Consider the following 24,283-nt stretch of genomic DNA (forward strand, 5'->3'; position numbering starts at 1 on the left):
AGAAGATCCGTACGTCAGATTCTTGATTTGTTAGTTCCTAATATCCTCAATTATTATGTACTAATACGTATTTAAGTTTGGTGCCGATTCAACGGTTGGATCGTCAATTCATATAATGTCCAAGTGGCAGTCTCTATTAAAACTGTGCTCAAACAATGAGATTTCGTCAATCAGACTTCACATATGGAATTGGAGTATCAAATTTAGTCTAGGAAATACAGGGAGTGCCTTGGCCCACGCGCTGCCACACACTGCGGTCGGCCGCTCCGACTCGCCGGAAAATTCAACTAACTCCAAAAATTATCAAATTTTTGTAGAATTGTAGATCTTAATGAGTAGAGCAAGTTTCATACCTATGACAGAGGCCAATTTGGCCAGGAAAAGCCCCAATTTAACTCAAACTTGCCGGAAACCCTAAGAATGGATTGCTTTGATCCGTCACTTCCGGTGCTTTGATGCCCCTACAGTTGTTTGGGCTTTGTTCTTGGGCTCAAGATGATGCTATAAGTGGTGGTGATCAAGGGGAATCATTTCAAAATTGGTCGATCGATGGCAAGGGACCCCCACACCCATCGGTGCAGTTTTCACAAAGCCATTTTCATCAATTTTTGGGGTGGAATAGGTAGAGGGAAGGTCATGGAGTGTTTCCCAGGTGGTTGACATGGTTTGCTGGAAAAATCGATGAAAAACCGTTGGAGAAGGGCAAAGAAACTGAGTCTGGTTGGCGAGGAGGAACCGGGTCAAGGAAGGTGTGGGTTCCCCTCCTTCTCTACCCCTTCCTTTCCCTCTTTTCTTCCTTTTCTGATCGGTCCCTTCCCTATCCCTTCTCTCCTTTTTATTTCTTCCCTTCCATCACAACCATCCATCTTTCTCCTTTCTCTTCTTTTCATTTCATCCCAGACACACACGTGTCACGTCTCTTTGCTCGAGCCTTCTAAATGAGGACCAAATTACAAAAATGTGACTAACTTTATACATTAATAACTCTTTCGTTATAACTCCGTTTCACGAACGGTTTACGCCTACGTGTTCGTGAGATTAATCTCTATTCGAAAATATAAATTGTGACCTTGAAAGGTCTAAGGATTTTAGATAATTAATTTCCAAACTTCAAACTTAGTAACTAGTTTAATTAAAATCTAAATTTAAATAAATTAATATAAAAGCTTAATAATACAAACACGTAGATTATAACAGTGAAATCCAGGAATGAGATTTCACATGAGCTGAAAAAGTTTCAAACTATTCTATCTGATTTAAATCCAAAACCGAAATTTCAAAATATTTGAAAAAAACAAAAAAGACAAGAATTAGATAGCAACTGGAATTATTTGAATATTCTGAATCACTTCGTAAAACAAAAAACTTGCCTAACTCTATTACATATACTCAATTATGTACTTATAGATTATTGATTATAGGAGATGCTTCATGCGTTGTTAAAATGATTCTATTTTCTCAATTACAAATCTCTTAATATATTACATACAAAAATAAGCACCATAAAACATATATTATATAGAGACCAGAGGGAGCCATGAAGATAGGATACTCTTGATTTTGGTATAGATCAAAGCCATGCAACACCCATAATTTTGAAATTCCAAAATTAGTCCAATTCTTAAAATTATCGTCTTGAGTTTATAAAATTTTGAAATTTCAATTCCGAAATTGAAAATGATATTCTTCATTTTCAAAACCTTTTTTTTTTAAAGAATGGGAAACATGTTTTTCTGAAACCGAAAATCATCCCTAGTTCTACATCATTGTGGTACGTTCGACAAAAATAAAATAAAATACATGCCTAACATCATGTGTGTTCAAATTCGCCTACTTTCGAGATCTCGAATTTGAACATCTCTCGCACATGGTTCATATAAAAAAATTAATAATGTATATTATATATGTCCTTGTCTTCTTCTTCAACTCCTTTGTCATGCTTTATCTTTCTTGTTTTAGAAATTGTGGCTGATTGACGGGCCACGCCATGCAAAATTAGTAACAAAAGATTAATAATTCAAAAATGCAACTCAGCATGACGATGTTCCAGATTTCTTTTAGGGTTTATTATAGAACTTTAACGAAAAACTCCTAGTAATATTCTTTTTAACAAAAAAATCATATTTTTACATTAAAAAGTCAATCATGATACTGTTCACTTTATCCTTTATTTTATCCTTATCGTTAAAACTCAAAGTTTTCAAACTTTTTCTATCAGTTTTTTTTTAATTCTTTTGTTGTGCAAAGATTTTTGTTTTAAAATCCCACCACTACTACAGCCTACATCCTTAGCATGCGACTTTGAATGATTCCTGGTGGTTTGAATAAAAATGAAAACAAACAAAACTCCTTATCAAATAAGGAGTCAAATTAAATGACAGGCATGCAACCTCTAAAATCTTGTTGTCTTTTTCTCTTTAATTATGGAGAATGACTTGTATTGCACGAGTACATTGAAGAATGTTAATAGTCAAAATATGAATTTTTTTGGTCCAATCTCTCTTGCGAGGAGCCAAGCTCAAAGCTCAAAAAGAATAAGGTAGCACACACTTTGTCAAAACGAAAGCGAATTGGCTTTGAGGGGAACAACAACTGCAAACTGCTGCTAATACCCTTAGGCTGAGGAGCAAAGTTACAATCACGGTACTATTCTGTTTTAATAATATAAGAATTTTTTTCTTATGTGTTCATGTTAATAAACATAAGATATTATTAACGATGTATTTGTACCCGCATCATGCAAATTGCTCTTCTCTCATCAAATTTAGGCTATTAGTTTTGTCATCATGCATGAGCCATTCATATTTTATCATCAATTATATTTGTAACCAACTCCACGTGTTGTCGGTTGTGCTTTGCTTTCATGCTTTCCGTTTTCCGAAGGAAGAAAAAGAGACTCAGAAAATGAGGCGTGTGGAATAATTTGACATAAAAGGGAGGTAGAGTTAGAGAGACGTGGAGAATATGTTGGCTTAATATTTCAATAATTAATTAGCCTGCTAAGTCAAAAAAGCAAACTAAACCATCAAGCAAGAACTTCAGAGCTGCTAGTGGCATTCATTTTGTTTGTCTTTTGTTGAAAAAAAAAAGGAAATAGTTGGTGGAGAGCATGAATCATGTGGTTCTTTATTGTTGTATTTTGTTGAAATTTGGAAATAGTTTTGCACATACATCTGAATAATCCTTGGTAGTAAAGTATAATAGTCTTTTAGCACGTTTGATGTTGTTTTTAGAAAAACTAAAAGTGTTTTCAGACAAGTAAAAATGCTTCTTGCAATATAAAAATAGAAATGTTTTTACTTTGATTGCGAAGAAACCGATCTTTTGATAGCCGAACCCTTTTCTATGCGTTGTTTTACCCCAGAAGGAAATTAGCCCCGAGCTTTTGACGGGCCAGCCCATTTTTGTGTGTTGGCTTTGCTCCTTCCTCAAGTAAGAAGGAAAAGTGGTGCGTCCTAGCAAAATCGATTCCTATAAAAGCACTTCTAAGCAGAACTACATCTTAGAAGAGCATTCCCAATACGACCTTCATTTGACTTGTTAAATTCCTGATTAGGGTGAGGATCTAAAGGGAACAAATTCAAATGCCACTCAACATGGTAACCTCTACTGCCCAAGAGTAATGCTAGGTAGATCAAATTTGTAAACCAAATGATGTGTCGGCAATAAGAATTAATCACGTTAATCAAAACTTAAGTAACAATTCAATCATCAACATTCACATTATTTGGTTTAAAAATTTGATCTACTAACATTGCTCACTGCCCAAGCAATGAAGGTTCAATCATCTTTCTTTCAAGTTTAGCAGTTGGAAACCAAATCCAATCCTGAAAATTTGTTTCTCCGGTGGGCTATAACTCTAGGCTACATCACTTGTTAAAGAACACTCTTAATACAACAAATAATAAAAACCGATAGCATGAGTGAATTTCATTTATGAGCCTTTCCTCAAAATGCATACAAAAAATACAACAAAAAACAAGAAACAAACATACAATGCAAATATATATGTACAGAAAAAGCAAGAAATTGTTTCTACACTACACACTAATCTAATCAGTTTGTAGTGGAGAAACAAATTCTTTTTGTTTTGATGAAAATATTGAACATAGTATTTAGTTACAAGTTGTTTAATCAAAATCAACTACCTTATATTATCTTCTTAAAATATTTTAATGAGAGAAAATTCTATTCCTTCTTTGTATACATGAAGGAAAGTGATATTTACATATTGATTCTTACGTCCACACAATTTTATTAATTTTTTGTTATTGATCTTCTTTAATTCATTCAATTCGATGACCGAAAATTAAGAAGAGAGTGTGAGATACATTGACAATCATTTTCATTGACCCACAAGGTTGTACTTCCCTAACAAAGTAGGGTAAGGTGGTAGGTGTGCCTTTGGTTTTGATGATGAATGGGAAACAGCTGTTTTCAGGAATCACCATAAGTTAACGGGAACGTTGACCTATGGTCATTTGTGGACAGAGAGTCCACTTTGTTGTTTCGCTATGAATTATATAAGTGGTTAATTAAACCACAATATTTTTCTACCGAACATTTAATTAAACCACAATAGTAAAGTGTCACAATTACACCATATCTCATCCAAACTATAGCTAATGACCCTAAACTATTGATGCGAGATCATTATTGCATTGTGATAAATTAGTCAAGAGTTCATGAATTACATAAAGTTTTGAGATTATTGGGATTACGATTAATTACATTTTTTTTTTCTTCTTTCTATTTAGTTTAGGATTTCTTTCCTGCGATACGGATCGTAGGATCATACCTTGGCGAGAGGGATGTGAAGCCCTTGCAATCCTGAGAAGAAGTTATGGGAGAGAGTCTTGTTTTTTTGTTTTGCCGAGTACAAAATTGATGGCACAGTTGTTTTTGCCGTTCGTTCTTTCGATTTGAGCGAATTGTTATCTTCATCGCCCTGCAAAGGTAGTTTACGCGTAGCATGGTTTGTTCATGGCACCGATCTTCCGGTCCACATGGGTTGCGGTGCTTATGGCAACCGCATTGTTATCGCCGGCGGTGTGAGAAGCAGATACGACCCCGTAAAAGGCCAAATGAGATATCATCCATGCAAAGATGTCAGGTATATTGATACGCGTAAGTTGGGCACGCAATGTCAGGTATATTGATACGCGTAAGTTGGGCACGCAAATGGAGCCAACCTTAATACAAGGGAAGTTCCAGCCCTTTCGCTCTTTCTTATCGTCCCATTAGCCTTGCTGGTGTCCACTTCGTCCCCTCTTTTGAGGTATTCTCGGCAGAAATCGGACGCTGGTCTGGTTAGATCCGCCGGAACCTCCAGTTTTGAAGCCGTACTATCCAGGCCCAGAAGAGTGGCAGTCCTATTGCATTCGACCATGCAATCTTTGTCTCGTCTTTATATTCTAAAATGTTTTACTTCGACATGGCGGATGACAAAAACGAATGGAAAATGTGCTCCGATCACCTTCCCCCCTCACACAAGTAGAAAATCTTTGATTTTGCCCTCTACTTATGCAACGCCATGTTGGACAAACTGCAGCTGCCACCAGACGTCTTACCTCCGAATTTCTGTGGATCAACAAGAAGTCATAATTTTGTCCGTCTAGAAGGACAATGGTGGCTATAAAATTCGAGTTTTCCTTGTGCGACGATTTGTTGCGTGCTACATACCACGTGTTGCAGGCCGTATTTCTATCAAGTAGGTTGTACAAATGTGGCAAGTGTAGCAATACTTTTCCAAAGACAGTTCCAAACTTCAAATACTTATAAATTACAAAGCACTTCCCAAGCACTTTTCTAAAGAAAGCGCTTCCTGCACATTGGTTGTAGTGTCTACGGCAACCAGATTGTTTGTGTAACAAAAATTAGCTCTGCTTCAGGCACTAGCCGATACAAAGAAAAGCACTTTTAAGCAGAAGTACTTCCTACAATAGATTCCAAAGTGGCCATTCATTTGACTTGTGAGATTCTGGATGAGCTTATGCAGAGATAGGAATGGTCCACTATTCATACCGGATGAGTTGTTCTATAAAACCAAGTGAACCAGAGGAACAGAAGCAACACAAAATATACAACAGAGAAAAAGGTTCTGTTTCTCATTTAGGTACTCCAAAAACGATAAGTTTCCAAGGGCCGGATGCAGTATAACTTACAACACCATTTTCTCACGAAAGTCATGACAATTACGAAAATCCAGAGTAAAGTCATGACCATACCGGAACAATTTTTGCAACTGGAAAACCAAAATTGGAAAGCCGAAACATCTTGCCTCCTTTTTCGGTCAAGGCAAGGCGTGTTCCAGGCTTCCAGAAAAGTTTCTTTGAGACTTGGTTTTGTCACGATTTACCTCCCTTGCAGTTGCAGATAGTTTCTTTGAGACTTGTTTTTGTCACGATTTACCTCCCTTGCAGTTGCAGATCATAGAGCAAGCACAAGGAGAGAAAATAAAAGGAGCAAAACCTAAGTTTTCTACTGTACAATAAACAAATCCAACCTAAACACTCTAGTCAGTATTGGTTATGCTACACTCATCTTTCATCCCATTAGATTCCTCTCGCAAACTCTTACCCTTGCACCAACATGAATACTGAGGTATCGGCCCATCATCTCCAATAACCCAAGTATGCTCTGCGACAGCCTCCAGTGTCAACCTCATGTTTGGGTCTACATAAGATACAAACGGGGGGGAAGATGTGGAGGAATAAGGATGACAGAGTTGCAGAAAAACTGAAAAGCACCAACCGTAAATCAAAATATTGCTTGTCACCAACCTCTGCAAAGAAGACCTTCAAGTAAATCTTTTAACGGTGGGGTCATATCATCTGGAAGTACTAAAGGGTTATTAACAATCTGCAAGGAGAAAGTTCCATTCAGATAAGTTATAGGGAACACCATAAACACCGGCTAAAAACTTATGACATACTTAGGTTTTGCATAGGAATACTGGTGTCTTCATACCTTGTCATATGTATCCTGAAGTGTGTCTCCAAGGAATGGGTATTGTCCCAATACCATACAGTACAAAGTAACCCCTACTGCCCATGTGTCAGCAGCTCTACCGCGATAGGTTAGCCCTGTTGATCAGAAAATAATTGTAAGGTACTAATCTTCCTGAGTTACTAAACTATAAGACTTTCTATCATCATTCTTTTAACTTTAGCAGTTGGATATCAGATCAAAACCTGGAAATCTTCTTAAACTTAGACTCGAGATAATGGAAAAATTCATGGCCAAATGACTTCAGTATATTTGAAAAATCAATAATAGCATAGGCATACTCGTATGACTTTATATGATTAATTAGCCTTCTAAGACCACAAAATAAAAAATTTATATAATATTATTTTCTTATGAAATAACACTGAACAAGGTTTGGACTCAAGTCTTACTTGAGGAAGTTAGAACATTAACCACTAGGATATCCCCTAAGGAATAAAAATTAGATGTGTGTATGCAATATAAACTGAGAATCATATCAAATTTAGACTTTTTTGTTTTGTTTTTATGGATCTGAACTCAATTGCAATTTGCAGATACCTATTCAAGTCCACATTTAAATCTAATAGGCACTGATCAAGCTATACGTCAAATCAGGTCAACCGAGAACTCGCACTCGAAGCAGATGGGTACTTTTTATATGCCATTTTTCTTTATTCACTGCAGATGGATATTTACTTGTTTTTTTAATTAACCGCACGCTCACGCTAGATAGATTGAATCCAGGAGCTTCCACCAGTTCTCTTGAGGAGGAGGATGTGCCCTTAGGCCCAAAAAGGCCACTGGAAGACCTACTTGCACATTTTTATATCTTGCAAAGAAAATTTGACCTCTTATAGCAATAAAATCTAACCTAAACAACATTCAGGTGCAGTAAAAACAGGAGTTCCTGGAGATCGCCGCAGCTCGTCATGATCATCCTGCATGAAGCCAATACAACACTTAATTGTAACTGTGAACTATTATTACTCCAAATAACATGGCTTAAACAAAAGTAAAAAAAAAGAACTAAACAGATAAAATCAGAAAAGTAATTTATTGCTCTAACCCTATGTTTGGATAAGGGACTTCAAAGTTCCATGGAACTTGGGCTAAATTCCTTAGGCTAAGTACCTTCAAAGGTGTCATTATGAAAGTCCTTTGTTTAGTGCATAGTTTTGTAGTGCTGAAGTAGTTCATTGGTAATCTTCTTATATTGCATTTTTACCAATTGACTTAAAATTTCCTAGACTTTGAAAGTCCCCCATGCAAACATAGGATTACAAGGTAGCAATACATCCACAACAACAATAAACTCAAGTCAATGACAATTATACAGCAAAATAGCTCTTATGGTCTCCTTCAGCAGAATTGAAATAAAGAAAAATCTTAGAGTGTCTAAACTGTACAACATTCAGAAGTTCCATTACCTCAAAAACCTGACTGACACTAAAATCCCCTATCTTCACCGTACCATCGCGACTAACCAACAGATTATCAGGTTTGATATCGCCATGCACTATATTCTGTTGTCAAAGGAACCACAAGAAAATCACAACAGTAAAAATGGAAAACCAATGTGCATTAAAGTGAGATACATATCATATGTGGTGGAAAAAAACTACAGTGCTGTACGCGTAGTCCAGTTTTTCTGGGATAATCTAAATTGTTGTCATGCATTCGCACACAATGGAACATCAATCATAGTTATAAAATAAATATTCAACAGTTTTAACAATCAAATAGGACAATGCACAAGAACTACCTAAGAGGGACTACCCCAAATACAATATACAAAAACAAGTACCCTAATGTAAAGAGCAAAAAGCAATGTTCTGTGACTCAGAGAACTCAACTAACAGTTTTAACAATCAAATAGGATAATGCACAAGATCTACCTAAGAGGGATTACCCCAAACACGATAAAGAAAACACAAGTACCCTAATGTTAAAGAGTAGAAAAAGCAATGTTCTGTGACTCAGAGAACTCAACTAACATCCCCAATTATAGCGTACGTGTGTGTGAAAAAAGAGTTGTAATGTTCTTTCTATTTGGCTTCAGCTGTTTCTATAACCAATGCAAGCTAGTAAGCGCACATACGTTGACACTAAAAAGGGTTGAATTCTGTGCCTGCTATATTAAGATGGTTTTATTATTCACATGAAAATTAAATAAAATCCTCCACGTGTTAACCACCAGAAATATGGCCAAATGGATAAACAAGGATTTAACTTATTTCCCTTACAATATGTATCCCCATCAAAAGCAGAAAATAGAGAAGGGCTCGGCCAAGCATATATATGGAACTGAATTTTAAAGATCATACATGAGCGTGGAGGTACATTAGCCCTGAAACTATATCCCGCAAGTACTTCCTTGCAGTATGTTCTTCTATGCCACCTGGTGGACCAGAGCCCTCACAAACCCATTTGCCTTCAACATATTCAAGAACTGATAACAGAATATGAAAAAGAAAAAGAACAACTTGCAGTTAAGCATGGGCCTAAACAAATGGTATTGGTAACATTTAACACTAAAGCATAGTGATTATTAATTAGTCTAAAGTCCCCTCGCCATTTTTTTCCAATGGAAATATGATTTCTTTTCCTTTTTAGTTATGTCCGTTGTCTAATAGAGTTTGTAAGGTTTAATGTCACCTTCAGTGATGCACATGCTTATTTATATGGGCTGATTGTATCAACTTGGAAAATTACCAAGAAAACCATTGTCATTGTCTAACAATTAAAACACTAACCAATCCTTTCACCTAATTAACACTAATATCACACCGTTTCTTTATCTTGTTTTCTTCTCAAAATTTAACATATTATGACCTTTTGACCTTTCATTTTATTTTATTTTGCCGTAAAATTTGTAATTTTTCAAAATATGAGGAATAACATATCTGTTATGTGATCATGAAAGTAATCCTAATGTGAAAAAGTGAACTATATTGCATTAGGATAATCTCACAAACACAAGATATTCACTTTCTTTTTCCAGATAATTTTTTACTTACCATGTGTCTTATTCAATACATCTCCATGTATGTTGTCCAAAAATACAAACTTTGTAAAAATATTGATACTTCAATCTTCGAAATAACAATAATAATGTTGATGAGAAAAATTAAGACATGACAATGGTGTCCTTTAATTTTGGCAACTGGGTCATATTTTTGTTGATTTTTTCGTACTTGTATGGTGAATTTCTGTAGCGACTCAGACGTATAAAAATTAAAAACCACCAGAGTTTCCAGAAAAATCTTGTAAGGGACCACATTCTAAAATCATTTTTCTTTTTGAGATAAGTTTGGAACAGCATACATCATCGCAGGATCAAGCAAATAAGTTTATTGAGAGAGAGAGAGAGAGAGAGAGAGAGAGAGAGAGAGAGAGAGAGAGAGGCAGTTAGTACCCATGTAGAAATGATCTATTTCTGGGTCGTCAATCACCTCAATGAGATTAACTATGTTAGGATGGTGCAACATTTTCATAATATGAACCTGTATGGTAAAGGAATACAGTATTAGTGAGCATTCATCAATAGAGTGAATGAAAATTGAATCCCTAAGTTATCTTTCATTAATATAAAAGCAAAACAATCAAACCCGAAAGTATAACAAATGTTAGGCTCTAGTAGAGTAGAATATGCAGCATTGTTGGCCAACTAGAACAACATAAATATAAATTACAGACCCAAGATATGCACACAAATAAACTTATATGACACCTGAACAAGAAGAAATAAAAGAATCTAGAAAATATAATAGTCATAATCTACAAGGCAACTGTTTAAGAGTTCCCATTATGAACCTAGAAATGTACTCACACAAGAAGACATAAAAGGCATACCTCACGAAGAACATCTGTCATAGCTGTCTCTGAAGGTGCAACTCGAAGCTTTAATAAATGAGATTTATGAAAGGCCTGCAAAAATTCAACTCATTTAACCTTTATAAGAAATAAATAAATAGCTCATATCATATATTAACACAACCAAATCTCTACCTTGAACATACCAAGAAAATACTAAATACTATCTTAGCCTTTATCTAAGCAAATTAGTTTTACAAAGTTATCATCAATCAAAACTGTTTTTCATCTACTGCACAGAAATTTCCTAGGAGCAGGAAAAGCACTTTTCATGACTAGAGTGATCTCTTTCATCCAAAATGCTGAAGCCAGAAATTTAAGACAAAGAAAAACTACCTTAATTGCATAATGCTGTCCATCTACAAGGCTTCGATACAGAACCTGTTGCACATGTCAACACAAAAGGAATGAAGAAACATTTCCAGTAAGCAGTAGGGAGAAAAACCACTATCAGTGACAAAAATTACCACTTTTCCATAGCTTCCTGCACCAATCTTACACTCACGAACATACTCATTGACCATCTTATTCCCATTTTCATCCTGAAATTGCATGCAAAAATGTATAACTGGTATGAGAAGTGAATTTGAACCTAAACCTATGGTACCTTGTACCCCAAAAGAACATAAAATATTTACCTCTGTGCGAACAACTTTGCAGGTTTCCTTCACAGGGCTTGGTCTACAAATCATTCCATTCAGTTCTCTGATGTGTAGAATCTCCTCAGAACGATTACCGTAGCATTGTGGCTCACTTTCATCAGCGTGAGTAGTTCTTGTAACCTCACCATTATATGAACCATCATCATCATTGTCTATATCATCATCCAACAAAAGCTCCTGGGAACAGTGATTATTAAATCCATAATTAGGCATTGGTTTCCGCTTGGGTTTTCTGATGAAGCCAAAGCAACTGCAGCAGCCCATCATTCTAGCAAGAGAGGAACTCTTAAGGAACATTAGAAACTCAATATTTGTAGTAATTACTATAGCTCCCACCAACAAACGAAATGTTTTCCAGAAGCCTGCACAAGAACATATCAAATAATTATACAAATCATAGATTTCATGACTGACATATATATGTAACGCGTCCACACACACACACATATATGTAGTAACTTTAACATATTAGCCTTCACAAAATTCAATTAGAACTGAAACAGAAAGTCAGAAAGAAAGGTTCTTGTTTGACCATCAATTTGTTTCTGCAAAATCATATCAAGCAACAGCCAAACCAAGCCATTCTGTTAGAATTTCTTGTTATTCATTTAACATTTCAGATAAGTACATTCCAAATTCTTCTTCATGTTAAACTAAATACTAATTCTGAATGGGTGAAAATCTACCGTACCAATCACAATTTAACAACTTGGGTTTGTGGCAGTGAATCCAAACCTGAGTTTACAGAGGGAGAGGAGAGGGCGTCAATAGCCCGATTGAACTCTGCTATTCAAGTGGATGCCATTCAGCCAAATGAAAGAAACAGCTCGCGATATTGAAGCCATCACGATTCAAACCCAGCATCGCGATGACTCCAGTTTATATATCCTCCAATGCAGGCTGTAACCCACACCTCCCCCAACCAAAAATACGTTGACCCTGTCCGAAATTACACAAAGACACAGAATTTCAATAATTTAACATCAAAATTTAAAAAAAAAAAAAATCTAACAATAAAATAAAAAATTAACAATATAGCACACCCCATTAAACAAAGACAGCAGAAATTTACAAAAGGACAGGTTTGCGTGGAACTCTCAGACTACAATCATCACATCAAGCAACAACGACATCGATATACTTTACAATAAGCAAATAATACAAATAAAAAAACCCAATTCTACCATTTATATTTCAAATGAAAAAAGGGGTGTGATTGATAGAAAATCCAAACTTTTTAAATCTCAATACTTTTCACTCCATCAGAAATCAACCCAATTTGGAAAATCAAAGAATTCAGAAAACCCACAACGAAACAGAAAGAAGAAACAAAATTTGGGATTAAAAACCCTAAATTTGGAATCAAGGAGGATGAGATTGGAAAAGATTTACCTGAGAAAGAGAGGACTCCGGAACGGAAACCCTAGATATGGTGCAATCGCGAGAACTGAATTCTCCCCAGGGTAAGGGGTAGGGGTTGGGAGGAGGGAATTTGAAAAAAAACCTGAAGGCAGGAGAGCAAATTGGGGAAAATTTATTTGGCAAGAAAGATGGGGTTATTTGGGAGTGTGCATATATAGGAGGGGCAGGAGTGGGAATATAAAAGTGCTTTTGCGGGAAACGCGCTTCCGAAGAAGCAGTAGGGGCTGTAAAAATGGTGGCTTGGCTTATGGTTCATCGGGGAAGAGAGAAAATTGGAAAAATATGGAATGGTAGGTGGGGCAGGTGAGCGACCGTTACATGTCATTTTCTTGAAGTTCTGAGTCGGAAAGCGACTCACGTAGTATGGATAGATTGTCATTACAGCATTTCGGTGGAAGTCATGCGGAGGAAAAAATTTACACCTAACAATGCATGATTAGACTAAAACTTCACATGAGAGTCCGTTTTATAGAAATCTTCTTTTGAGCCAAAAAAGAAGAGACACACTTTGATGGAGAAAACCTTATTTAGTGAAGAAGTTTAGAAGAGGCCGCAATTTGATCCTATGCTGCAATTCATTGATATAGATTGTGTGGAACAATCTATCGATCTCAATCCGTTTCCATCAACAAATGGCTTAATTATAACAGTGATCGCTGAATTTATCCTGAGTTTAGTTTTAGTCTTGAACTCTCATTTAATTTTTTAGTCCATAAACTTAACAATGTATTGTATATTGGTCTTTTTCACCGTTGCCGTCCATTTTTCCATTATATTTAGGGGCATATTAGGAACTTCATCCAACATAACAATGCATTTAGCCACTTGAGAGTGAGATTGTTTCGTAGAAGTCTTTTTCTTTTAAGCCAAAAAAGAAGAGACACACCTTGATGGAGTAAACCATTTTTAGTGAAAAAGTTTAGAGGAGGCCACAATTTGATCATATCTTGCAATTCATTTGATGTAGATTGTGTGGAACAATCTATCGATCTCAATCTGTTTCCATCAATAAATGGCTTAATTATAACCATGGTTGCTGAATTTTATTTCTAATTTAGTTTTTGAACTCTTATTTAGTTTTTAATCCTTAAATTTAACAATGTGTTGTATGATTGGTCTTTTTTACTATGGCCGTCCATTTTTCCATTATATTTAGGGGCATATTAGGAACTTCATCCCACATAACAATGAATTTATTAAACCAACACACGCCACATGAGAGAGTTCGTTTCATAGAAGTCTTTTTCTTTTAAGCCAAAAAAGAAGAGACACACCTTGATGGAGTAAACCATTTTCAGTGAAAAGGTTTAGAGGAGGCCACAATTTTTTTATCATATCCTGCAATACATTTGATGTAGATTGTGTTGGAACAATCAATCGATCTCAATCCGTTTCCATCAATAAATGGCTTAATTATAACAATGGTCTTTGAAATTTATCCCTAGTTTATTTTAGTCTTTGAACTCTCATTTAGTTTTTTAGTCCTTAAACTTAACAATGTGTTGTATGATTGGTCTTTTTCACTATTGCCGTCCATTTTTCCAGTATATTTAGGGGCATATTAGGAACTTCATCCAACATAACAATGCATTTATTAAACCAACACACGCCACATGAGAGAGTTCATTTCATAGAAGTCTTTTTCTTTTAAGCCAAAAAAGAAGAGACACACCTTGATGGAGTAAACCATTTTCAGTGAAAAAGTTTAGAGGAGGCCACTGTTTTTTTATCATATCCTGCAATACATTTGATGTAGATTGTGTTGGAACAATCAATTGATCTCAATCTGTTTCCATCAATAAATGGCTTAATTATAACAATGGTCTCTGAAATTTATCCCTAGTTTATTTTAGTCTTTGAACTCTCATTTAGTTTTTTAGTCCTTAAACTTAACAATGTGTTGTACGATTGGTCTTTTTCACTATTGCCGTCCATTTTTCCAGTATATTTAGAGGCATATTAGGAATTTCATCCGACATAACAATGCATTTATTAAACCAACACACGTCACATGAGAGAGTTCATTTCATAGAAGTCTTTTTCTTTTAAGCCAAAAAAGAAGAGACACACCTTGATGGAGTAAACCATTTTTAGTGAAAAAGTTTAGAGGAGGCCACAATTTGATCCTAGCCTGCAATTCATTTGATATAGATTGTGTGGAACAATTGATTGATCTCAATCCATTTCCATCAATAAATGGCTTAGTGATAACAATGGTCGCTATATTTTATCCCTAGTTTAGTTTTAGTTTTTGAACTTTCGTTTAGTTTTTAGTCCTTAAACTTAACAATGTGTTGTATGATTGGTCTTTTTCACTATTATTGTCCATTTTTCCATTATATTTAGGGGCATATTAGGAACTTCATCCCACATAACAATGGTTTATTAAACCAACACACGCCACATGAGAGAGTTCATTTCATAAAAGTCTTTTTCTTTTAAGCCAGAAAAGAAGAGACACACCTTGATGGCATAAACCATTTTTAGTGAAAAAGTTTAGAGGAGGCCACAATTGGATCCTATCTTGCAATTCATTTGATGTAGATTGTGCGTAACAATTGATCGATCACAATCCGTTTCATCAATATCAAATGGTTTAATTATAACAATGGTAATTGAATTTATCCGTAGTTTAGTTTTAATCCTTGAACTCACATTTAGTTTTTGAGTTCTTGAGAAATGAGAAGAAAAAAAAACCTTAAAAAAATCAGATATTTTTCCTAAGAAAATTGAATACATAGGAATTTGTTTTTCATAGTTCAATATGTGATTTGTTAGTTGTTTAAGTCTAGCCCCAGTTCGATCTCCTATCAACTTTGAAATCACTTTGCCTAATATTTACAAGTTGCTAAAGTCCAACCATTTTCATTTTGTACTTTTATAGTTCAAAGTTCATTTTCTTTTAAGTTGTAGATATTAATTTATAAATTTTTATTTGCTTTTTAGCTTCCTTTTATTCTTTTTTGAAGTTTTAAGTTGAAGTTCCTAATATACCTCTAGATTTAATGAAAAAAAAAAAAAAAAAAACGATGAGGTTAGTGAAAATGACCAATGGTGCAACACATTGTTAAGTTCAAGAACTAAAAAAAACGAATATGAAAGTTTATAGACCAAATTTAAACTAGAGGTAAAGTTTATAGAACATTACTAAAATTAACCTATATCAAATTTATTTCACACCTTGATAAGATATATCCTGAAAAAACGAAAAGTTACGATAAAAATATATGAAATGCGTGTAATGCATTCGTGTTTCACGTAAATAATGTGAAATCTATTAGTGCTCACGAGTAATAAATTCGACCATCAACATTATAACAAACGAGCACATTACACATTTTTATGTATAATTTACATTAAAGTGTTAGGGTTTCAAGTAAATAATGTCAAAATATTGTTTACTCTTTAATTTATATGAACCGTACGTAGAGCAATTTGTGCTCCATCCATCCACTTTAGGCCATCTTCAACCTAAACATAACTCCGTCCAGAATTATAGCTTTCAAAAAAAAAAATTTTATGAACAATGTTGGGCCATATTCATATACCATTTCTAATCGAAGGGACTAAACATAGCCCGTTTAATAATTTATTAATTTTAAGTTTATACATAAAATTTATTGGCTAATAATTTAACTACGTTGGATGGTTTTAAATCTATATGTTGAATTTGAACCAATTATTGCAACTAAGATGTTGGGTGTAAAAAAAATGGCTAAGAGAGGCCAAATAATGACTTGGTGGGCTCCATAGAATTGTAGCTTAGCTATTGATTAGAGATGAGTTTATGAGCAAATCAAGTCATTTTTTGACTTTTAGACCTTTAACCCTCTTCATTGGAGATAGTCTTACTACCCATAGTTCCATGTTACATGGTAGTGTATTATGGGAGCACGGGTGTTTTTTGTATATAAAGTGTTACTTAAAATGAATATGTATGAGTCAATTTTCACTTGTAAGTGAGAAATTTTATATTTGAATATCATGAATAACAAATTTAATTTGACACCAATTTATTCTTCCCAACCATATTAAACGTTGGCGGTGAACAATATGTTTCTACAAGGAACGTTAATGCCATTTTATTGATCTTCTTGCGACCCTTGCTAGGTAATTAACATTAATTGCAAGGTGTGAAGAATTTCTCCTAGTGTTGGTAAAGAATTATACTGAAAAGAATAGTACTTGGTTACCCAAAGGATGAGTAGGAGTTCCTACTCAAATATGTTTATTGTTGATTCATACAACTTTGTGTTTATTCTCGGAAACGTTGATATAATAAATCACGATATAAAGATCGAGCTACAAAAAATCAATTAAAATTAAGGTCGTTTAGTCATCGGATTGTATAAATTTAGATGAACAAAAGTGGTAAAAACATTCTGAATCATCTATGTAATTGCTACAATAGATTAACTAAACGACCTTAGTTTTAATTCATTTTTTGCAGAGATGATCTTTACAAAGTGATTCATAATATAATGGTTCTGATCATAAGCATAAAGCTCTGCGATTCGAACATGAAGACTTTTGAATTGTAGTTTCTACTCATCCTTGAGTAGTTAAACATTGTTCACTGAAAAATCTAAGGTTTATTGGGAACCATTTTTAAAATGACTGAAATATTTTTTAATGAAAATATTTTTGGGTTTCAAAAACACTTAAAGTACTCCAGTTTTATGCTTCTTGCATAAAACACTTCAAATTCTTTTTCAAGATGCACTTGAATTTTATTGATGATTGATTTTAAAGGCACTTTCATTGCCACTTGGTACTATAGTCCTCTTTACTTATAAGTGAGAGGTCTTAGGTTTGATTTTCACCAAAAACGAATTTAAACCACATTATTGTTAGTTCATTGTGAGGCTAAAGCCCACCCCGCCCTCTTAGTGTGTTTGTTAAAAAAATCAGACACTTTCATTAAAAACGTTTTCAGTCATTTAGAAAACACTTCTAAATACATCCTAATACTCTCATGCTTACTTCAAATTCTCACTAAGGCTTACACATTATCTTTCTTCCTTTTTCATATTTTCATAAATATTTCCTTATTTTTTGTTCAATTTTTCTTTAGAACTATTCAATAATACAAAAAATAAATAGTCATAATAAAATTAAAGAAATACTTTTATTTTCTTACTTGTCAATTTAATGGATGAAAGGCCGGACGATCCCATAGAGAGAACTACTAAAAGACAAACCTCTTTTTCCCAACAATCCCACCGGCACTAGGTTAAACCATGGATTTCCAAGAACTACTAGAAAAAATAAATAAATAAATTGGCGTGATGAATGACCTCATTATTCAAGAGGGCTTTGGACAAAAGTATAAAAAGGAAATTCCACTTATCTGATAGGTAAATTAATATCAGTTTGATGAGGATAAGATTAGGTTTGACAAATTAAGGTTGAAGAAGTATATGCTAACGCTAATATATGGTCAATTGATAAGTCTTTGAATAACTATTTAATTGTTTTTTTTTTTAAATCGAAAGTAACTATCATGGTGGAAAGTGACCAATGAATTATTAAAAGGGAAAATTAAAATGCCCTACATCTTTTCTATAGTTGTTAGATTAAGCATTTATCCTTTTTAAAGATTTGATTAATGTGCTTCAATCAATTGCCACCTCAATAATTTTCTATTTATTTAATTTCCATGTCATTAATTTAAATTGTCACATCCCGGCCCGGGCGGCACCACTTCCCGGGCCCGCTCCACCACCGTAGCACGATATTGTCCGCTTTGGGCCCCGACCACGCCCTCACGGTTTTGTTTTTGGGAACTCACGAGCAACTTCCCAGTGGGTCACCCATCATGGGATTGCTCTAGCCCCCTTCTCGCTTAACTTCGGAGTTCCTATGGAACCCGAAGCCAGTGAGCTCCCAAAAGGCCTCGTGCTAGGTAAGGATGAGAATATACATTTAAGGATCATTCCCCTGGGCGATGTGGGATGTCACATAAATGCATTTATATAGAGGCATAAGGTACCTTAACAACTAATTTCCTATAATATAGAAATTTAATTTCGTCAATCCCCTTCTACATTAAATGACATTTTTTAATAAAATAAAATAAAAAATTAATTAACTAATTCCTCATTTAATAAAATTTCTTTCTATTAAAATTGTCTCAATAAATGTGATATCCCACATCGCCCAAGGGAGTGATCCTTAAATGTATATTCCCATCCCTACCTAGCACGAGGCATTTTGGGAGCTCACTGATTTCAGGTTCCGTAGGAACTCCGAAGTTAAGCGAGAAGGGGGCTAGAGCAATCCCATGATGGGTGACCCATTGGGAAGTTGCTCGTGAGTTCCCAAAAACAAAACCGTGAGGGAATGGTAAGCCCAAAGCGGACAATATCGTGCTACGGTGGTGGAGCGGGCCCGTGAAGTGATCCGCCCCGGGCCGGGATGTGACAATAAAAGTCTTCAATATGTATTTTTTTCCTGTCTAGATATATAAAAAATACACTTAAAACTTATGGTACATTTGAGAACAAAAGTATCGACTTTTGGTATGTTTAGATTTCAAATGTACCAGGAAAACAAATGTACCATAAAACCAAATGTATCCATTGTTATGCAACCTTTTTGGTACGTTTAGATTTCAAATATACAAAGAAACCAAATATACCAAAAATTCAAATGTACCATAAAACCAAATGTGCTCATTGTCAGGTAACCATTTTGGTACGTTTAGATTCCTATTGTACCAAAAGACCAAATGAACAAAAAAATCTCAAATGTACCACAAAACCAAATGTTTATATCAGATAACCATTTTGGTACATTTACATTCCAAATGTACCGAGAAATACAAAAAATCAAATCCACTATAAAACTAAATGTGTCCATATTATAGGTAACTAGACGTAGCTATATAATCAAACAAATCTTTATTATGATTTGGGTCTTCTAAATAATAAAATTTGACAATTTATTTTTAATAAATATTCTACTATATTCACAAAAAGGTAAAAATTATAACAAACAATAAAAAAATGCATAGAGATGGATAATAAATGCATAAATATGGGGATAATAGGAAAAGAAAGAAAAAAGAAAATGAAATGCCCAGGATAAGTCGTGAAAAACTATAATTCTAAACAAAATTGAACTTATGTGAAAAACTGAAATTAATAACCAAAATTTTAGGAAAATGTTTGATCAAATCTTCAAAAGGAGTGTATGTTTAGTCTAAAAAATTAAAAAAACGAGGCGCCTATATCAAAACGCCCAAAAAAAAATACCGAATATTCCAAACCAAACCGAAAAAATCTCGAAACCAAACCGAAAATCCCAAAAATTTCGGTACCCAATACTGAACCGATCCCAAACTTTCGGTACGGGAATTGGTTTTTGGATTGGTCTTGAAATTGGGATTCTTGAAAACTTTGGTTTGGGAATCAGGACATGGTTTTCGGTTTTGTATCCCATACCGAACAAGCCCTACGAGTTCATAGTACTTTACGAAATACTTTTCAGTGGTTGAATGAATTTATATGGAGTTTAGAAAAAATAACGGTGTCAAACATATGGTATAAAAATATTAGTTGAGTAATACATCATCCTTTTGTGTAAATAATATCTTTTGTTCAAAAAAGAAAAATACACCATTCCTTTGCTAATTAAAATGCTAGGGTGACAGAACGTGGTTAAAAAAATGAGAGTTTGTTACTGGGAAATGGAGAGAAAAGTCTCTCTTCTTCGTTGTAACCAAGGTTCAAGATGGTTTCTCTCTTCTACCAAATGTCTAGATCATTGGGTGGTCCTCGAAGGTTCTTACAGATGCTTTTTCAGACGTCCGGGTGGTCCCCGAACCACCTGGGTCCAAGAGTGGATCCGCCCATGGATGGGATTTAAAATTTTGATTTGAGAGGTCAAATTAATCCATTAGGAGAGTAACGTCTGAATAGAAGTTTTCTACAAATCGTGTGCGGCAGTGAGAAGAGGCGAGTTCAATTTCTTCTGTCGATTTTGGCTGGTTTGCTAGGGAGTGAAAGAAAAATTGGGATGGTGTGGCAAGGCATCTGGTAGGCGGTATGATCTAGCACTTGAGATTGCACAATTATACGTCTGAAAACAAACTTCAGAATACTTGAAAATAAGTAAGTTGGTTTCTGTATACTGAGAGATAGCCTTCTCTTCTTTCAATATTTATAGGGCACATAGAAATTTTTTAAAGGGATCTTTTGATATAGGCGCCTCAGTTTTGAATTTTCCATATCAAACATCTATGCCTTTTAGTGATTTGATTAAACTTTTTTTTGTCATAATGTGGTGCTATATGCACATTATATTGTAATAAATTTCCTATAATCTAGCCTTTTGATTACACTCTCCTCCATTAGAGGTAATTGTAAAAAATAAAAAAAAGGTTGGTTAGATTCAATTTATTTTCACAATAATGCTACAATTTAGCAATAATTATCTACGATTTAAGATATTTTCTTTCCAAAATAGTTTAAAATATTTTTAAATTCCCCAAAATCAAATGTACCGAAATAAGTTTTTCTTTTAGTACGTTATGAGAAAATAGGATTGAAAATAATACAAACTTACCAATACACAATATGTACAAAATAAAGCGTACCAAAATAAAAATAATGTACCAATATTAACAATAGGTATCAAATCAAATGTACCAAAATTGCAAATAAACGTACCAATTAATAATTTTTGTAACTTCAAACGTACCCGCAGATAATATATACGTAATGTATTTTACCTAATAATAATTCATTCACAATTATACTTAAAAAAAAAAAAGCAAATAATAATAATAATAATAATAATAATTTCACAAAAAAAATTGAAAAAATTACATGGACCTTTTATGTTGATCACCAACTATTTGAAAAAGAAAAAACCATTTGGAAAAAGAAATAATATTAAATGTTTGCACAACAAAATTAAAAACTGTGATCGAAAAAACATATTTGGAGGAAGAGAAAATATAGTTTAATTACTAATATCTCCACTAAATAAGGAAAAGTGCATCACGCAGATAAAATGATAAATTCAAAAATTATTTTAATTTTAAAAAATAGAGGTGAGTATTGGTCAAAGCACTTTAATCAAATTTAGATGTTTAATCTAAATGGTATAGACAAACTGCAGGGGATTCTAATTTTCCCTATTTTTTTCCCACCCCTGTAAACTCGTAGTCGCTTGCACTTTCATCTCATACCATCAAATTCACTAAAATGCTAAAGCAAAAATGTTGATATTTTTGTATGTTATATGTTGAATAATAAACCTAATTAAAATAATAAACCTCAAATTCTCAATACTAGTATATTATTTTGTAAGTGTAATTTAAATAGGCACTTACTTGTATAAAATATAGTAAGTTTACTTAAATTCGTCTATTCTACCAAAATCTTTGTCTCCAGGCGCATAGGCACCCTAGCCCGCCTAAGGCCATCTCTAACCGAATGAGGGCCAAATGACTTGTTTTAGCCCTTTGGCCCTCCAAGAAATTAATATTTTAATGAACAATGCATGGTCATATTTCTTACCATTTCTAACCGAGGGGCTAGAGGACGGCCATAGGCCAAACATAGCCATATGACAAAAAACCATCTCTAACCGAGGGCCAAAGGACTATAGTATGAAATGTGAAGAATTGAAATAAAATGAGGTAATATAGTATGGAATGGTGAAAAATATGTGAGAAATGGTGTAGGAAAAATTAGGAAAAAAAAAAAAGTGGGTTGGGACAAAAAATAAAATCTTAAGCCCTAAACCCTAAAGTGGGCTAGACAAATGGAAAAGAACAAAAAAAATAAAAAATAAAAAAAGTGGGCTAGCCAGCGGGCTGAAAGATGGCCAGCTGATTGGCCATTTGATCTTTTTTGTCCTGTGGGGTCCACCAGCCTTTTGGCCTAGCCCTTAGTTGGAGACAATTTTCGGGCTATTTTCGGCCCTCTTGATCCTGCAGTTGGAGATGACCTAACGTCCCTTAATTAGGACCACCCAAAGTTATAATGTTGAATCCGCCATCTTAAGTTTTCATAGTCTTTTAGTTAAACTGGTTAGATTAGTAGAATGATTTGGGGTTTCTAGCTGTCTTCTGAAATGCTTGTGGAGTGTGAATGGTCGGGTTTTTACACCTTGCTTAATTGGCTTGTGAGAAAATGGAAGCAAATCAAATATCATCAATCAGTTTGGATGCTCTGAGTTTTTGCTATTTTGCTGAATATCAATTTTTCTGTCTATCCTCTCTATCCATTTGTGTTTGAAGGAATATCGCTTCATTTGACAAAAAATAACTGAAAAATTCATACGAGTATGAAACATTGCGTCTGGGTTTTCATAAAAAAAATTAAAAAAATATCATTGCGATGGAAAACCTATGCACCGAACATGTGGAGGAAGGATGGTAGGACGGACGAGACCGCAATGTTTGTGTTTTGTTTTTTACATTTGGATTTAGACGTTGTGTTTCAATGTCTATTTTCTAGTTTCGTTTTCTCCATCACTCGCACACCTCCTACTTGTCCTTTTTTTACATTTGGTTTCAGATGTTCATTTCCTAGTTCTGTGTTTTACTTTGTATTTAGACGTGGCGTTGCAGTGTCCATTTCCTAGTTTCTTTTCTTTCATCACTCACACGCCTCCTACGTGTCTGTTTTACATTTGAATTCAGACATTGCAATGCTGTGTCCATTTTCTGGTTCTGTTTTTTATATTTGGATTTAGACACTACATTGCAGTGTCTATTTCCTGGTTTTGTTTTCTCCATCACTTGCACACCTTTTATGTGTTCGTTTTTACATTTGGATTCACATGCTGTGTCCATTTCCTGGTTCTATTTTTTTACTTTTGGATTCAGACGCTACGCTGTAGTGTCTGTTACATGATTCTGTTTTTCCATCACTCACAAGGCTTCTATACTTCACATTGTAATGGCTTAAAACGTGCATTTGACATACTTTAGAACTTAATATGTCAATAACCAATTACAAACCATACACTAACAATCTCGCTTTTGATCCGCTGAAGTGCCAGTTTGATAGGATAAGTGTCTGCATCCATGGAGCCATACATTGGATACATGACTCAACACCAATTATTATGGCGGTTTTCGACCTTGAAAACGAAAGATTCAAAGTCATCCCACTCCCAAAAGATTATGCTTAAGGAATTCATTGTATAATCGATAAGCTTAGAAATATATTGAAACGGAAGTGTGTTTGGCTCTAATAGGTGACAGGCAGTTGATGCAGATGAATACAATGGAATTATGGATTTTGAAGGACTACCAAAATCAGGTGTGGGTTAAGCACACTATCATCTTTCCCTTTAGTTGGAGGCAGTTAGGATAC

The 24,283-nt window shown here is 34.5% G+C and overlaps 1 protein-coding gene across 1 annotated transcript; it reads right to left on the minus strand.

The window, feature by feature from the left end:
* Positions 1-5,552: 5,552 nt before the first annotated feature.
* Positions 5,553-13,347, minus strand: LOC137742568 (serine/threonine-protein kinase GRIK1-like). The gene is made up of 13 exons (XM_068482475.1): positions 12,918-13,347; positions 12,261-12,464; positions 11,502-11,887; positions 11,331-11,405; positions 11,200-11,244; positions 10,843-10,917; positions 10,406-10,493; positions 9,315-9,439; positions 8,418-8,513; positions 7,862-7,928; positions 6,970-7,085; positions 6,783-6,861; positions 5,553-6,675 (listed from the first exon to the last, which is right to left on the minus strand). Exons 3-13 carry the CDS (start codon positions 11,820-11,822, stop codon positions 6,515-6,517), a joined length of 1,248 nt encoding a protein of 415 aa, XP_068338576.1. The 5' UTR covers positions 11,823-11,887; positions 12,261-12,464; positions 12,918-13,347; the 3' UTR covers positions 5,553-6,514.
* Between the last annotated feature and the right edge of the window lie 10,936 nt (positions 13,348-24,283).

The sequence above is a fragment of the Pyrus communis genome, chromosome 8 (assembly GCF_963583255.1).
Source record: "Pyrus communis chromosome 8, drPyrComm1.1, whole genome shotgun sequence".
In the NCBI taxonomy this organism is placed as follows: domain Eukaryota; kingdom Viridiplantae; phylum Streptophyta; class Magnoliopsida; order Rosales; family Rosaceae; genus Pyrus; species Pyrus communis.

Coding starts and splice junctions, on each gene's coding strand:
- LOC137742568 (XM_068482475.1), bottom strand. CDS start 11,822: ATGTTCCTTAAGAGTTCCTCTCTTGCTAGAATGATGGGCTGCTGCAGT. Junction 10,918..11,199: donor GACAGCATTATGCAATTAAG/GTAGTTTTTCTT, acceptor GAATTTTTGCAG/GCCTTTCATAAATCTCATTT. Junction 6,862..6,969: donor TTCAGGATACATATGACAAG/GTATGAAGACAC, acceptor TTCTCCTTGCAG/ATTGTTAATAACCCTTTAGT.